The 16511-nt window shown below is 33.2% G+C and overlaps 3 protein-coding genes across 4 annotated transcripts; 1 reads left to right on the top strand and 2 right to left on the bottom strand.

The window, feature by feature from the left end:
* Positions 1 to 1321: 1321 nt before the first annotated feature.
* On the bottom strand, positions 1322 to 2309 carry LOC132604951 (NEDD8-conjugating enzyme Ubc12-like). Its single transcript, XM_060318300.1, has one exon. It carries the CDS (start codon positions 2304 to 2306, stop codon positions 1737 to 1739), a length of 570 nt encoding a protein of 189 aa, XP_060174283.1. The 5' UTR covers positions 2307 to 2309; the 3' UTR covers positions 1322 to 1736.
* A 1521-nt stretch (positions 2310 to 3830) lies between these two features.
* On the top strand, positions 3831 to 7285 carry LOC132604950 (uncharacterized). Its single transcript, XM_060318299.1, has 4 exons — positions 3831 to 4088; positions 4182 to 4258; positions 6115 to 6337; positions 7058 to 7285. Exons 1-4 carry the CDS (start codon positions 3998 to 4000, stop codon positions 7093 to 7095), a joined length of 429 nt encoding a protein of 142 aa, XP_060174282.1. The 5' UTR covers positions 3831 to 3997; the 3' UTR covers positions 7096 to 7285.
* Positions 7286 to 9245: 1960 nt separating this feature from the next.
* On the bottom strand, positions 9246 to 14965 carry LOC132605768 (ubiquitin-conjugating enzyme E2-17 kDa). Of its 2 annotated transcripts, none has more exons than XM_060319001.1 (5): positions 14819 to 14965; positions 12375 to 12475; positions 11407 to 11534; positions 10463 to 10567; positions 9246 to 9606 (listed from the first exon to the last, which is right to left on the bottom strand). In XM_060319001.1, exons 2-5 carry the CDS (start codon positions 12442 to 12444, stop codon positions 9463 to 9465), a joined length of 447 nt encoding a protein of 148 aa, XP_060174984.1. In that variant the 5' UTR covers positions 12445 to 12475; positions 14819 to 14965; the 3' UTR covers positions 9246 to 9462. The 2 variants fall into 2 exon arrangements, with proteins under 2 accessions (XP_060174984.1, XP_060174985.1); XM_060319002.1 differs by lacking the exon at positions 14819 to 14965 and adding an exon at positions 14433 to 14589.
* Positions 14966 to 16511: the final 1546 nt, after the last annotated feature.

The following is a 16511-nucleotide window of genomic DNA, read 5'->3' as shown; positions in this document are numbered from 1 at the left end:
ATCACTTTGCCTCTCTACATACAACTCCTACATCTATTAGAATACATATGTCATCCCCCCTCAAGCTGGAGTGGTGCAAATGCACAACTCCTAGCTTGCTGCATAAATACCAAAACTGATATTTGGGCAATGCTTTAGTAAATATATCTGCAGCTTGGAGATGGGAAGGAACGTACTTAGTAACCATAGCTCCGTTAGTTACCTTCTCTCGGACAGATGATAATCCAACTCCACATGCTTCATACGGGTATGAAGAACTGGATTGTTAGTGAGATGCATAACGCTAATGCTGTCGGTATATAACACTGCTGGTGAAGAGAGGGAAACACCAGGATCTTTTAGAAGATAAGTGATCCATGTAACTTCTGCTGCTTGGAGCCAATAGCCAAGTGTCGTTTGATTTGAGTGCATTTATTTCCTCTTCCATGGCAGCAATCCAATGTGGTTGTAAGAGTTCTTGGTTCACGGATCTCGGGTCGGAGTGATTTGCAGATGAGTGTCCAATCAAGGACAAATTAAGATGTGAAGGAAGAAGGATCGTCCAAATATTTATGGCCAACATTCTAGATCGCGATCAAAATATACATCATGCATATGCCCTCCCCACATTGTCCAACCTCAGACACTTCATGAGCATCAGCAGACATTCAGACAAGAATCGATTAATGTCAGACAAGAATCGATTGATATTTGGAAGGAAAAAAAAAAAGGTAGTAATATTTAAAGTTAAGTTGAAAAAGGGTAATCAAAAGTTGAAAAATTCAACAAACAAAAAAACTCCCTAAGAAATTATTTTATCAAACTTCAAATTTTGTATTTGGAATTATTGAACACAATTGAAATACACATTCAATATTTGCAAACAATGGTTTTGGAAATTATTTCTACAAATACCGAACTTCAGTACTTGAAATACTGATAAAATATTAGAAAACTCATTACAGGACGCGATCGAAACACACATCGTCCATGTTTCTCCTAACATTCGAGTCAAATGACTTCAGATTATCTCTCTAACTCATCAGCTGCTTCATGATTGAGCGGATCTTCATGATTTGGTTTAGTAAACAAATGAGTCAAACCTTAAATCGTTGCATTGATATTAAACACAGGCTTCGAATCTTTCCCAGATGAACTTTTACAATGTACCGTATTAAGACCTTTGACAAAAAAGTGGCAGCTATTTTATATGTTTCCTTCATCATAATTTCACGTATGATTATTGAGTTTATTCACTTCAATAAAGTTACAAAACTATTTATTATCACATTTAAATAACCAAACTACGTATAAGCTGCTTAAAAATTAGGAATAACTCAAAAGGTCAAATTTTTGGCGTCAAATTATGACACATCGCTTGTCATTGTGTAAATTTCAGTACATCATAAAGTTAAAAACAATTTCACTTGAAAATGTAAGCTACCCAATTTTAATTCTTACACCATTTTAATGAAATAAAAAGAGGGAAAAGACCAAACAATAATAATATAGAAAAAGGGATGAATATGAGATTTTTTTTTTTTTAGAATTGAAACACTTCTATAAGACTAGAACATGGTAAATATAATATTCTTCCATAATACAAGTTTTCTACTATATATATATATATAGTTACTACCACTTGTATATCAGCCCAAAAAGAAGTCCATGACTATATCTCGATTAGTCCAACGAAAAAATGTTTTTTTTTTCCAACATAAAAAGCGAAAAATTAATCCATCCTCTTGTTCTTGTTTTTACCAACGATTAAAATCTTTGAGCACACGATCGAAATAAATGCCATGCACACATTCTCCCCACATCGCGTTCTCAACGTGTGACTTGAACACTTTTGGATTATCTCTCAACTCCTCAGCTGCTTCATGATTTAGTGGATCTTCATAATTTGGTTCAGTAAACAAATGAACCAAACCATAAATCACTGCATTAATATTCAATACAGGTTTCCAATCTTCCCTAAGAATATTAAGACAAACATTTCCTTCCGTGTCAATATTTGGGTGATAAACTTTCACTTTGCACTTAACTTTTGGTGCATCATGTGGATAAAGATTTGGAATTTGGAGTGTAAATGGGAATTTACCGTCACTATAATAACCTTCATCAGGTTTAATTATGACTTCAAAATTCATGAGATCATCTTTTCCATTTGGGAATTCAATGGTACAAATTGGTGGTAAGGTTAATTCACTAATATCTCTTTGGACACGTAATTCTGAGGGTGTTTGCTCCTTAATTGGTGGTTTTGATCCTGCATTTTCAGCTGCTTCTTTCTGTTTTTCTTTTACTTTGAACAAGTTAATCATGGTTAAGTAACTGTTATGGATGTAATTGCTAGTTTAATTAGTAAGACAAGTTGAGGAGACTCGCAATATTTATCGGGTTGTTTTTTTTTAAATTGTGGATGATATTGTCAATGTAACCAAGTCATAGGAGGAGTTGGGGAATTTGCGGGCAACTAACATTTGGCCATGGATAAATAGGCTATAGCAAGTTATTACAATATTTTTCAGTTTATCATGCAATGGTCGCTTTGAAAGTTTATTTGTTGTTGTAGGTAAATTTAATCTAATGACTTAAAAAAAATCTATAGTATTAGTGCACCAAAATTAAACAAGTGAATTTTATCACGCGAAAGAGAACAAAAAATACTAATTTATATATCTATGAAATACAAACCTTTTCTAATCAATACTTTTTAATATTCAGATGATATAAATATTACCTTGATGATAATTATTACATCTTTTATCTCCTATATATTTTCTAACAAAGACCGTGTCACCTACACTTGTGAATCTCGATTGTAAATTCATGTGATCTTCCAAACAAAAGTACTATAAACTTTCTTTTGTTTTTTGTGCTCATAGATTATATATAGATTATAGATGAAGTACTCCTACATGATACAAAATATTGTCTCATCTAATTTCTTCCTTACATAGTCTTAGTACTTCATCTACTCTTATGATCTTACGTCTTTTAGTTTCTTTCAGTTTTCTTTTTATATTAGTATGTCTATTTCTTTTGAAACTTAAAATAATGTATGTACTTTTATAGCTTTTTTTTCCTATTTCAAATGTCAAATTAAAATCATACAGAGAGAAAGGTGGTTAAATAAAAGGAAAGTAAAACAAAAGGAAACACAATTTCAAACTTATGGGATTTACTTTTGCATTTTCTTTTCCATTCTTGTCCAGTCATCACACTAAATCTATTCTCTATTCCAAAAAGAAATTCATAAATTTGCTCATTAACCATTTCAATACTACACACTTTTGGTATAAACTAAAAGAGTAGAAAACAAAAAACTCACACTTTATGCTGAGCATCATCCCACGCTGCAAAAACACAGCTTCAAAGGAGATCCCGAAGACTTCTGATTTCCCTTTTATTGATATTCTTAGAGAAATAAGATTTAGTTCTTATTTTGTTAAATCTTGTGACGATTTCTATTGACATAAAAAAGGTTGAATCCACACAGGTACTATTCTAATGACTTTGTTCATAGAAATAAATTAAATTTTGATTCTTTAATTTACCTGAGGCCGTTCTGTTCTTCTTGCGATGATCTGTTGGGGAGTAACTATTATATTCATGCAAAAACGTTATTTGTTCAATGACCTTCTGATCATGCAAAAATTAAATTTTGATTCTTTAATTTACCTGAGGCCGTTCTGTTCTTCGACTAATTTCTGGCTCCGCCACTAAATAGTCATATATGTAATTATAGTTATTCTAACACTTGTATATCAACAAGGGGAAAAAACAGTCCATGTTTATACCTGATTAGTCCAATGAAGATTTTTGTCTTTTTTCACCAACTTAATCCTTCATCTTGTTCTTGTTTTTCTCAATTCACTTTATATTCTCAGCATATACTAATTACCTAATTTACTAAGAAATTATTCCCTGTCAATTCTTCTTCCTTTTTAGATATAAAAATCTAATTATGAATTCAGAAACTACACATTCTATTAAAAACTCATAATAAAGTATGGAAAACTCTCAGAGTTATGGCACAAGAATTAGGATCCTTTGTTTATTTTTGGGCATGTTCTTATTACAATCTGGTGTTAGTGCTGAAAGTATATTTTCAGGATCCCTTTTTTTTAATTACTTTGTGTTTCTAGAAATTTATTATGCAAGTTTTATTAACATGTTTTTATTTTATGCATCAGATAGGAAATATCCCACAGGAAATGTGAATTTGGCACCATTTGAACAGTGGAGAAGTGCTTATTTCTGCTTGCTAAATGTAAGTAGCTTCAGCACTGTTACAACACTCTTTTGACTCTCTTTTTTTTTTTTTTTTTAATTTCCAACTCAGTGGTGTGCTCAGGATTTTGCTAAAGTTGTATCGGCTTATTGCCGTAATTACTCTTGCAATCAATTTGGGTATGAATTATAGTGATTTTAAGGGTTTACTTCATATCTCAAATTGATAATTACTTCTTATTTTTAAAAAGTATCAAACTTACTATATATATGAATTTGAGTTATATTTAGTGATAGTGCAAGGAATTTTTCCATAATAGGTAATTTAATATGTGAAAGTTGGTTTCTGCCCTTTATAAAGGTTATCGATCAAGGCCTAATAAATAAGGTTGCCCACAAGTACTTTTTTGGTGACCTGATGTGCAATAGGAGACCATCCTTTTGTTGCGTCATGCTTTTAGATTTACGGATTCATGCTCGGCGTAATTAATCGGTAATTACAAAGGCTTGCGAAACATAAATAGGGCCATTTTCTTTTTATTTGAATAACTTAATTCTCATTATAAATAAAGTAGGCAAGCCTATAGATCATTGAAAAGGACGAAGCTAGTTAGCTGAAACGAAATCTTTCCATTTTTTTAAATATAATCTATTGTATAGTAATAGTGAAAAGAACGAATTATTTATTATTACTATTATTTTAATAATAGGATAACTTGGCAAGCAACTTGTCCTCTTAATCTGAGATGCAAAGAGAAAGATCTCTTTTTCATGAATTCCACTTATCAATCCTGATCTAGAAAAACGACAGACTAAGGCCCTATCGATAAATGAAAGAAAGGGTTTATAGTCCTAACTCTGTAAGCCCACACTAGCGTAGAGTAGATTGTTCAACACCTGCGACACAGGTCCATTTTGAAGCTATTGGTGTCCTGATATTGTTGTTGGAAGTCATCGTTCATCTCAAAACTAGTTCCTCTCAGCTATTGACATAGTTGATCCTCTCTTATCGATCCTCCGTTTTATGAGTCAAATCACTTGCCTGGTGAAGTTCTTCCCTTGCCTATACTTTGCTCAGTTTTGTTACCCAAACACTCAATCTGAGCAATTTAGGGAGGCTTGACTCAACTTGCACCTACTTGACTTAGCGGTTAGAATATCGCTTTCATACAATGAAAGTCACCTGTTCAAATCCAATAGTAAGCAAAATTGACTGAAACATCTGTTATTGCCAGCATAATAGCAAGCACGAAATTGTAGCAAGAAGTCAATTGAAAGATCAACGCATTGATTTTTCCACATGTGGCTTCAACTGCCTTACTCGAATTTCCCATGAAACCCTTAAGAAGGCTAGGATCGATCCATCTAGTGGTGTGATCCCTTGCCTTATTTTGTAGTAGAGCTTTTGGATGAGAGGAGGCGCAAATCTTGTTCTAATTAACATTCTTTATTTGGTAATCCAGAGTGGGGATATTATACATATTATAGTTTAAATGATCGTTTACACATGCATACGCAAAGAAATTTGTTTTGGACAAAGTAACGCCAGATGACTCCACATTCAAAGATGTCTCCACATGCATACTCAAGAGGATCAATAGGGATTTCCTTCCACATGAACGTCCGATTATAGGCGAATCCACGATCTATACTCTATGATTTCAATATGTTAAGGTTCTTAGCATTGATCACATTATATTTTCAAAATTACGAGTTCATATATACCATTTGCTGCAATAATTTAAAGAACTTTTACACACAGGTTTTTGCTCTGCATCGAACATGCTGAATTGATATGAACACGATTTCGCAAGGCTGCATCCGCCTCTGTCTCGTTTTTATGTCTTGCTTGAATGTTATGTAAATTCATAGTATCTGTTTTCTTGATGTATGCAGACATCTCCACTTTGTTCAAAGAATCATACACTCACTATGTCTGGATGGCTGAATGTAACACATGATGAAGGCAAAAAATTCTGTGTAAAAGGAGGGTGTGCAGATTATACTAGAGGAGTACTCGATTGCATTCATCATGTCAAACGTGATTTCTGGTTTGCAAATAAGGCCCAAGTTCAACATATCAATGACACAATTGACATTGGGTGCAACAGCCCACAAGGTTTCTCTTTCTTAATTGCGAGTTTAATTTCTGTGCATGGATAATGAAAGAAAATTATACTACATCAGATTGCATAGAAGATAATACTACTGGTGGAATTTAAGTTATATACGGAGAGTGTACATATTTCTTTCGCTATCAATTAATTTTAACTTCTGATAATAGATTAGTTACTTTTTTTACCGAGTCACTAAACTAATGTTTATCATAAAGATTTATCAATAATTATCTTATGTCTAATCTGATTGTGTAAATATTGCTAATACTGTGAGTGCTTAAAACTCTAATTATAAGTAATTACCCATAATAAGTGAATCTAGTTACCTGAGAATAGGACACATAACCTGATATAACAAGTTAAATTACACTAGTAGTGTCATAAATCTTTAAACTTTCAGTATATATAAGTTAACTCCCTTTTTGATTTTATGAAATTTAAATCGTATGATTGACAATTTAAGTTAGTATTGATAATGCTATGTCGCCTAAAAGATAACTACTCATAATAAGTAGAACTAGTCACTTGAAAAATAATTAAACAGATAACATGTTGTAATAAGTTAAATTATACTGAAAATATAGAATTACTTACAATTATTAGTGCACTTAATTAAAAATATAAAATTATTTACATTATTAGTGCAGTTAATTCCTTTTTTAACTTCCACTATTTTTCTTGTGTTTTCTATTAATCTATGATCTGGTTAATTTGAATTGCAGGGTTTAATGGAACAAGTTTGTACCCAACTCAAGGTTGATATCGATCAGCCTCAGTATTATTATTCCACCATTTACATTTGAATCAAATTGGCTTTGGTGTGTTATGTTTTGTTGGGAGACCTAAAAGATTGTGTATACTATACAATAAGAAGCAATAAATATCAATAGCCATCAGTACTATGTAACTTTTTTCCAAATAAATATCAATAGCCATCGGTACTATGTAACTTTTTTCCTTTTTCTTTTTAGGAAACACTTCAAAGTGGCTTTTCATATATGAACATCCTTTTTGTTTTATGATTTGTTATCGGCTTTTGTTTTGTTATACACTGAAACCTACAAATAATATATGATCTGTCTTACATATATAACAAGACTACCCAGTCAGATAAAACAATTACTCGTCTGTATCTATTTACAAAATATGCTCATTAAAAAGTAACACAACACAATTTTATATGTTGTATATCTTTAGGGTAAACAATTAAAAAATAGAACCACCCATTCAGGTACAAGATACTAGCATTACTGCCTGGATAATTAGACATCCAACCTGTAATCGCAACGACCCACTTACAAGAGCAGAGTCTACCAATTGAGGGAAGGAGCAACTCCTTGTTTCACCTTGAATTGGTAAAAAAATATGCGAATTTTCTTACTTTTCATGGAGGATTAAATTCAGTAACTATGGATTGGTGGCTAGCTGATATTGCCCTAACCAAAGTTGTTCAAGGAGGAATCCACCAACTAAACTGCATTCCTATAACAAATGAGGTCATGGATTTTCAATTTATTGAGAGTAGCATGGGATCCGTAGTCGGAAGAAGATCACGTGTTCGATTGATCAGGCTGCCAATTACTAGTTTTACCTCTTATTATAGTGTATTTTTATTTATTTTTTGAGGCGCGTGGGGAGAGTGGAGCATGCAGGATTAAAGTGTAGCATTATGAAAATTCTTTGAAAAGTTTAATAAATTTATCAAGAATTTTTAGAAAACCCGACGTAAGGCTCGACTTTGATTTTTGCTATCATATTTCTTCTCATTCTTTTTATTGGTTTACATGAGTAAACCATCCCCGTTTTTCTTGTTCCACTAGCTATGAGATAATTTGAAAATGTCCTTTTATTATTACGTACTTCTTTATGTCAAAAATCAAAAGCTAGAAATATCTTCTTCTTTTTTTCATTCTTTTTATATGAGGTCGTGTACAACAACTTTAACCGTACAAATCTAGGCAGGGCCTATCCCTATTTCTAGAGGAATCGTAGGAGGACTTCTCGATATCACACAATTAGACAAAATCACATAACATTTATCTCTACTGAGTTGAGTTTTGAGTCCTAACCTTTAAAGTTTTCACCTACTTCATTAAGCACTAGTCCAAACCCATATCAGGCCGACTTCTGGATATACAATTCACACAATTAGACAAACTCATGTAGCATTTTATTTCTGCTTTACTTCATTACGCGCTAGTCCATACCCTTGGGTGTTGATCCTTCGACTAACCCTTACTCTGCCTCTGCTCTTTCGCGCAAGGCATTGGCAGATAGCAAACCGGGAAATATAATTACTTCGTTGAATATCTATTGTTTGGCCTTGGAAAACATGTCTGAAGCCCTTTTTCTGTTTACCTCACATGAACAAAGAGCGAGTGTAATAAGGTAAAAGCAAACAACTATTTGATCATTAACGACCTGCTATGTTCCCTTGCCATTCAGCACATTTACCATTTTGTCACATGCTGCACATATTTACATAGAAAAGTTCACTTCGTGCCTCACACAAGTAACACAAGTTGTGTAAAAGTTGCCTATGTTTGACAGGCAATAATTTATGAAACACAGAACCTTATATTTTTCAGCATCTTGGTTCCACCAATTTCAATTGTGAAATATATGTAGTCTACGTTTGACAAGTGAAATTGATGGAACCCAAAACCTACATTATTCATGATCTTGGTATGCAGTTGTCAAATTTAGGTAACCCTCACAAAACTTATGTCATAGTACAAAAAGCCAAATTTCTCAAGCTATTAAATACTAACTCCTTTGAACCATCTGAGTTTGTACTTGTACTCGCTCGTAGCACAAACTTGCTTGTTATCATTTTTAAGATTGCGGTATCAGATAAGATCTGAGGTTGACAGTTCATATTTGTTAGCAAAACTAGGGGAAAGGCGCATGTCAAACTGGCAAACAAAGTAGAATTACATTGCAGTTTCTCCCTTACTAGTCATCAAATAGATATTCACAAATTGAAAAGACCCGTTCCTTGACAACCCACATAAGGGAGATTTAAGAAGAAAACTTTGTTCTTTTGCGGAATTTATTCATTCACCCCAAGCACAATAAGACATTGCATTACAAAAGTCCCAGACATGCCTGGAGACGACTTTGAGCATCATCCCATAGCATATTTCTGAGTCCAGCTACGAGCAGTGGTCTCGTATTTGGCCCTGTCAGTCTTGTACATATGAGCAATTTCTGGTACAAGTGGGTCATCTGGATTTGGGTCAGTCAATAGAGAGCAGATGGACAACAGGACCTGAAAACATATCACTGAACTGGTTACACCTTCACATACAAAGGTATCTTAAAAGGGATCAAACAGATAAAAACCCAAGCTCCTCGGTTCTTGCTTCACTTGAAATGAAACATTCAAAACTCTCATTGAGAAAATAAGTCAGCTGCATCAATGGAGATAGGAGGGATACTGATAGAATGGAGATCTATGCATATCAACTCAATATTCGTCCAAGAGGTTAGAATCGCCACACAAAATAACAAAATTAAACCTTTATAATGCCAAAGTAGGAACAGTCAATTACTCCACTTTATTTATTAAGCAAACAAGATAGCATTTCTCCCCACTCGCCTTTCTCTTAGCAAATTGTCAAACCAGTAGACACAGACATTCTGCGTGAGATCACAACGGTCCAAAGCATCAGATATTAATTATATACTGGTTAAACTATCATGTCTTTGAGCATTTTAACCAGATATAATCAAACTTATAAGTAGAAAGATGGATTATCAACAATGTACTGAAGTATGAAATTTTGTTTCACATTTTTGCCAGATTTTGGTACACTATTAGGTGGCTTTCACTACTACGCGTAGAGATTGTAATATATTTCAAGTAGGATCATCTGCTGACCCTAAGCCATGGTTCTAGTAGCCCCAAGTAGTATTTCTTCAAAAAGAAGAGATCAAGTTTGTACAGGCGTCAAAAATCTTGATACAAATGATATGGATAATTCAATGATCACTATGCACCACTACCATAATCATCTTTGAGAACTACAAGTATCAATATATGATTTGGATTCTTTTAAACGAGCAATCTAAGGCGAAAAAACAGCATTAAACTGGGCGATGAAAAGAAAGGCTAAGCTCCAAACCTTCGATATGGTTAATGCTGGACTCCACTGCTCCTTAAGAATATCCAGACAAATACTTCCATTGCTATTGATGTTGGGATGGAAAACCTTAGTTCTAAAAGCAACCTGAAAAAAAAAACATTTTTAAAATCACCATCTCAGATTCCGATAATTAAGTTCTCAAAAGAAACAACATGCTTGATGCCGGACTAAAAAACTTCTCAATAGGTTAACTTGTTCTTCTAACAGCAAACTGAAGTCAGCTCCTTAGTTGCAATAAAAATAAAGAGAACTGAGGAAAGGTCAGCAAACTTCAAAGAACTCCAGAAGCAAACGCAAATCAAAATTTAGTACCCATAAAAGGAAATATCTCTTTTTCCTAATCCTTTGGAATTTGGTGAAGTTCTTTCCTTTTTTGTTTCTACAAACCAATCCTATTTATTTCTAGGTTTAGTCTCTCACTTTCCTTTCCCTTTTCTAACTCCTTAAAACTTATCCCTTGAAATTGTGACTTAAATTTATTTAATAAATCTAAATATTACCAATCAAGAGTTGCTTTGAGTGGAAATGAGTAGAGAGGTAAGTTCTAAGAGGGCCAGAGGGATACACTTGCTTTGATTACCAAATATCATCAATTTGAATACTAACGAACTCCCACCATAAATAAAAAGACGAGGAGAAAGTTTTTGAGTTAGCTAATTCTGTCAATCCTGTTACCATAAATAAAATGAAGAGAGTTTTTGAGTTAGTTAATTCTGTCAAAACATACATGGCAGCACAACAAAGTTCTTAAGAACTCATATGTTTGATATGGATTTTCTAAGGATCTATATATATATATATATATATATATCCGCACATGCATATGCACATGATTACTCTCCTCATCCAACTCGATCCCCAAAAAAAAAAAATGAAGTAAACACAAAAGTAAAAACAGGGAATCTTCTGGAGCTAAAGTATACCTTTGGGGGCTTGAAAGGATAATCCGGAGGGAAATGAATTGAAACCAAAAATACACCTCCTGCATAAGGGCTATCTGTAGGCCCCATGATGGTTGCTTGCCAATGGAACATATCCTCTGCCACTGGACCTGTATTAAAACCAAATATGCTAGTGAACATGAGCAGAAAGTTCTCTATTAGGTGGTCACTGTAAACATAAAAGTACGACATCTGGAGTGCATTCCCTTACGCATAATGACATTCCACAAAGGTTTCCCGCCATGACGTCTTTCCATTTTAGTATTTCTTTTGTTATTTACCGATGGAAGAGGAGCAGAACAAGAGAAAAGCCATGGTGAAGGAAGCATCAAAATCAACATCATCTAAGGCCTAACCCAATCCTTAGAGAATAATACTACCCCTAGGAGGCCAAATATAGATCATAACACCTATCAAACTGGGAATGAAGGAAAAGTGAAGTATGAGAAAAAATGACACAATTTGAGGTACTACTCTTCACTTATTAGTTGTCAAGGTCTTATGGGGTAATCAACTACAGCATTTCTTCCCATGGCAAAGTTACAAAGAGTTGCGAGAGTGACCAAAATGTTCAAAAAGATCTGTTCCTCATTCAATTGGAATGCACAACTCAGAATGGAACATCAACAAACAGTTACATCATGCCATTCTGCTTATTATATCAAACAGCGGAAAGCTTCACCGCCAATTTATGTCATTGTACAAAAAACAAAATTTCACGGGGTATGTTGTTGTTTTGGAGTAAACGTGATAAACTCTATGACACTTTGAACCATTATCAACAAAAAGAAGCTGAAAGATCCATTTTTTATATGGCAGACTCCAATACAAACACCCTACCAAGCACAGTATCATGGAATACATACCATTCTGTTGGCCAAGAAAACACTACACATAACCGCAGAAAACCAATAAATTGAACAATGGACGAAATATTTCCTCTAACATACCAGCACTGCATGACGTGGGAGGATCCTTCTGCAGATCCTTCAGCTCCTTCAATATCCTCTTCGACGCCATCAACTAGCCTTTATACCTTCAACTCCAAACCCTGACATGATATTCAAATGAAAAAAATCTTTTACTAGAAATCATAGATCTTCAAATTTCACAAAACCGACAACCAAAAAAAGTCAAACCACACAAAAAAGAAAAAAAAAAGGAATCATGAGCAGATCGAAGCAATTAATAACATACTGACTAGCAAACTTATATAGGCTAACGTGTTACACACGATATGTAAATATAACAAACCTCGCTCTAAATTTACTAACTCTAAACCTTAAAAAGAAACATACAAGATCTAATTGATTGTTCATCCGATAAAAATCAAAGATCCGTTTCATTCCCGAAATAGAATCACAAACTAGAGAGGATATATACACAAATACTGCTTTCAGCTCAGGACACATATTTGTATCACTAAAACAAAATTGTTAAAATTTGCACTTATAGTAAACTTTACTAGCTCCAAGTCCACCGACTCTAAATCCTGAATCTTTCAGCTAAGAGACATATACAGGATATAATCAACTATCAATAGTTTCAAATTTAAAAATAAAACTATATCTGCTTCATTCCTTAAATAGAACCATACATTTGAGTGAATATATTCAAATCCTGCTTTCAGCTCATCACACATATTCATATAGGTCAAAGAAAATTGTTAAAAATTGCAGATATAGTAAAACTGCACTAGCTCCGAATCCACTAACTCCAAATCTTAAATTTTGCAGTTAATAGACGTATGCAAAATCACCTAGATCTGTTTCATTACTTAAATAAAACCATACATTCAAGTGGATATATATACAAATACTGCTTTCAGCTCATTCCACATATTTTTATAGGTAAAAAACATTCTAAAAATATCACATATTAATAAATCGTACTACCTCCAAATCCAGCCACTCTAAATCCAAAATTTCCAGCTAAGAGATGTATCCAAAATCTAATTTATTGCAAAAAAAAAAAAAAAAATATACTGCCCGCTAAAAGGTTGGGTAAATTCTGCATACAATCTACCCTCCCCAGAACCCAAAAAAAAAAAAAAAAAAAACTAGATCTGTTCCATTCCTTAAATAGAACTATACATTCATAATTTTATAGGTCAAAAAAAAAATCAAAAATCGAACATATAGTATTCCAAATCCTAAATTGTAGCTAAGAGACATACCCAAAATTTAATTAATTGTTAATAAAACATAAAAATAAAAAATAGATCTGTTCCATTCCTTAAATAGAACCATACATTCATAATTTTATAAGTTAAAAAAAAAATCAAAAATCCAACATATAGTATTCCACCCACTTTAAATCCTAAATTTGCAGCTAAGACACGTATCCAAAATCTAATTAATTGTTAATAACAAACAAAAAAAACCTAGATCTGTTTCATTTCTTAAAAAGAACTATACATTCACAATTTTATAGGTTAAAAAAAATATTAAAAATCGAACATATAGCATTCCACTGACTCTAAGGACCCGTTTGGCCATGATAATTTTACTTTTTTCCTGAAAATTATTTCACTTTAATTTGAAATCAACGTTTAACCATGAAAATACCAAATACAACTTAAAGTTGTATTTAGAATTTGAAAATCACCTAAAACCTCGTTTTCACTATTTTCACTTTCACTTTCAATACATTCAAACAACCAAATAAAGTGAAAAATGTTTGATTTTCATGGCCAAACGCCTACTAACCTAATTAATTGCTAATTTTAAAAATTAAAAAAAAAAAAAAGTAGATCTGTTTCATTCCTTAAATAAAAAGATACAAAAGGATACATTCAACATGTAAAGTAATGCCTTCAGCTCGCAACACACACACACACACACACACATATATATGTTAAAAACTGTATATAAAGTAAACCTTAGAAAGCTCAAAATCAATTAACTTCTAAATCATAATTAACTGCTAAGAATCCAATTAAAAATCCAGATCTGTATAATTTCTAACAAATAGAGATTCATATGAATTTTTTAAGGTTTTGCAAGTACCTGAAGGTAATAAAATTGTCGAGAGACACGTGGATTTGAGGGATGGAAATTGAATTAATTGTATACAAAATTTAATTAATTGTTTTCAAAAAAAAAAATAGATCTGTTTAATTCCGAGCTAATAGATACATATATTAATTGTTAATATCCAAAATTTAATTAATTGTTAAAAAGAAAACTTCAAAACAACTAGATCTGCTTAAAATTGTTAAATAGAAACATACATTCAAGTGGATGGAGGAAAGAATTACTGTTTTCAGCTCAAAACACATATTTGTACATGTAAAAAAAAAAAATTGTAAATATACAGTATACAAAATCTAATTTATTCTTCAAAAAAAAAATAGATCTGATATATGAAATTATTTTTAGGATTTTTGAAGTACCTAAGTGAATTTTGATTGACTTGAAAATTGAAGGAGACGGAGATAGCAGAGCTGGTGGAAAAAAAAGAAATATTTTTAAGCCAATAATAGTATTTATATCATTTGGAAGAGAGAAATAGAAATATGGGAAAATTGGAGGGTTTAAATACTGGCACTCAGAGAAAGAGTGGGGTCCACTAGACATGTTCTAGAAAGTCATCATTTATTTTGGCGTACAATCAACGCTAGCTTTTATACGTTCCCTTCTTGTCTTTCCTATCTACAGTACTACTATAGGGTTTTGGGCAAGGATAGAATATTACTTAATGTATTACAATTATTTTAGGGTCGTTTGATAGCTTGTTAGAGTTATACAGGTTGTTTACACGGAAAATTGGGATGGTTGAATTTATACGCAAGGTTAAGGACACGTGAGTTAATGTAATCAAAATTATGAAATAGCAAGTAATAAATAACGAGACAATTGAAAGTAAAGTATAAGCTAGATTTGTAGTCTGGGCCTTAGAGAACCTTTTGAGCTAGAGTCTCCGGACAAGCGAACAATCAGATCTTTGCTTAGTTGAACAAAAGCAATCAGAAACTAAGAGCAAAATAAGAGCAAGGTAATTCTTGAATATATTTTCAAATGATCTTAACAATGAGATGAGCACATCTATTTATACTAGAGCTATACGGTGCATGATTCAAAAATCATGCCCTCTTCATTACCAATATTAATGTCAAAGGTAATATAAGGTCATAAAGAGATTTAATGCTATGACAATGAATGGCAATAATGCACCTTTAAGACCGGAGGAAGACTTGGGGTTTCTTGTAACGGTTGCACATTGAATGATGTTTGACCGGTGAGTTGGCATGCTTCTCCGGATCCTTTGTAGTTTCTGTCTCCTGTAGCGGCTGCCAAGTTACTCCTGCGGAGCATTGTTATCCTTTCCCGGAACCCCTCACTTGCTGACTCAAATCTGACATGTCCCTATTATCACGTGTCATCAAAGGATACGTCCACTTGGTGTCGACGGATTTTACCCTATACAGATAGTCCCCTCACTTTTCGGTTACTCGCTTAGATATGACCAGGAAGTGGAAGATTTTTCCCTTCTTGCCGGAAAAACCCAATTAGGACAAAAATCGGGCGAAGGAAAAAAGAGTATAGGACTTAGGGATTTAGATGACAACTCTGCTACTGTTTTTTCTTCTGTCAACGGCCGGCTGGTGCTGAAAAAGTACCATCACTATAGAAAGCTTGATCTCGAATTTTTAGTGTTTATCCGGAACTTTTAATCTTTGAGTCTTAACTCTTGGGTTTTTAGTTGTACCCAAAACTTTTCTTTGAGTCTGATTCTTGGGTTTTTAGTTTTCCCCAAAACTTTTGATTGTAGTGTTTATGAATATTGGGTTTTTAGTTATACCCGAAACTTTTATAACATCGCAGTCTTGGAAACCGAAGATGTTAATGACCACAATTTTAAATCTTCTGGTTCTAATAAAGTCCGGAATAACATGTCCAGTTAACTTTACGACCGAGAATCAAAGCATTTGGCTTTGGCCTTTTAACTTGACGACTTTATAGAAGAGGGCCATTTTATTTCGGTGATATGAAGAGGACGTCTCTTGTTCATTTAGGCATAATTGTTCGGATTTGTAATCCTTATTTGCTTTTAAGCGTGAGCAAATTTAAGAATGATTTCGTTTC

This window comes from Lycium barbarum, chromosome 8, assembly GCF_019175385.1.
Source record: "Lycium barbarum isolate Lr01 chromosome 8, ASM1917538v2, whole genome shotgun sequence".
Taxonomy (NCBI): Eukaryota; Viridiplantae; Streptophyta; class Magnoliopsida; order Solanales; family Solanaceae; genus Lycium; species Lycium barbarum.
The sequence above is the reverse complement of the archived record's forward strand: the minus strand, read 5'-3'. Positions and strand labels throughout refer to the sequence as shown.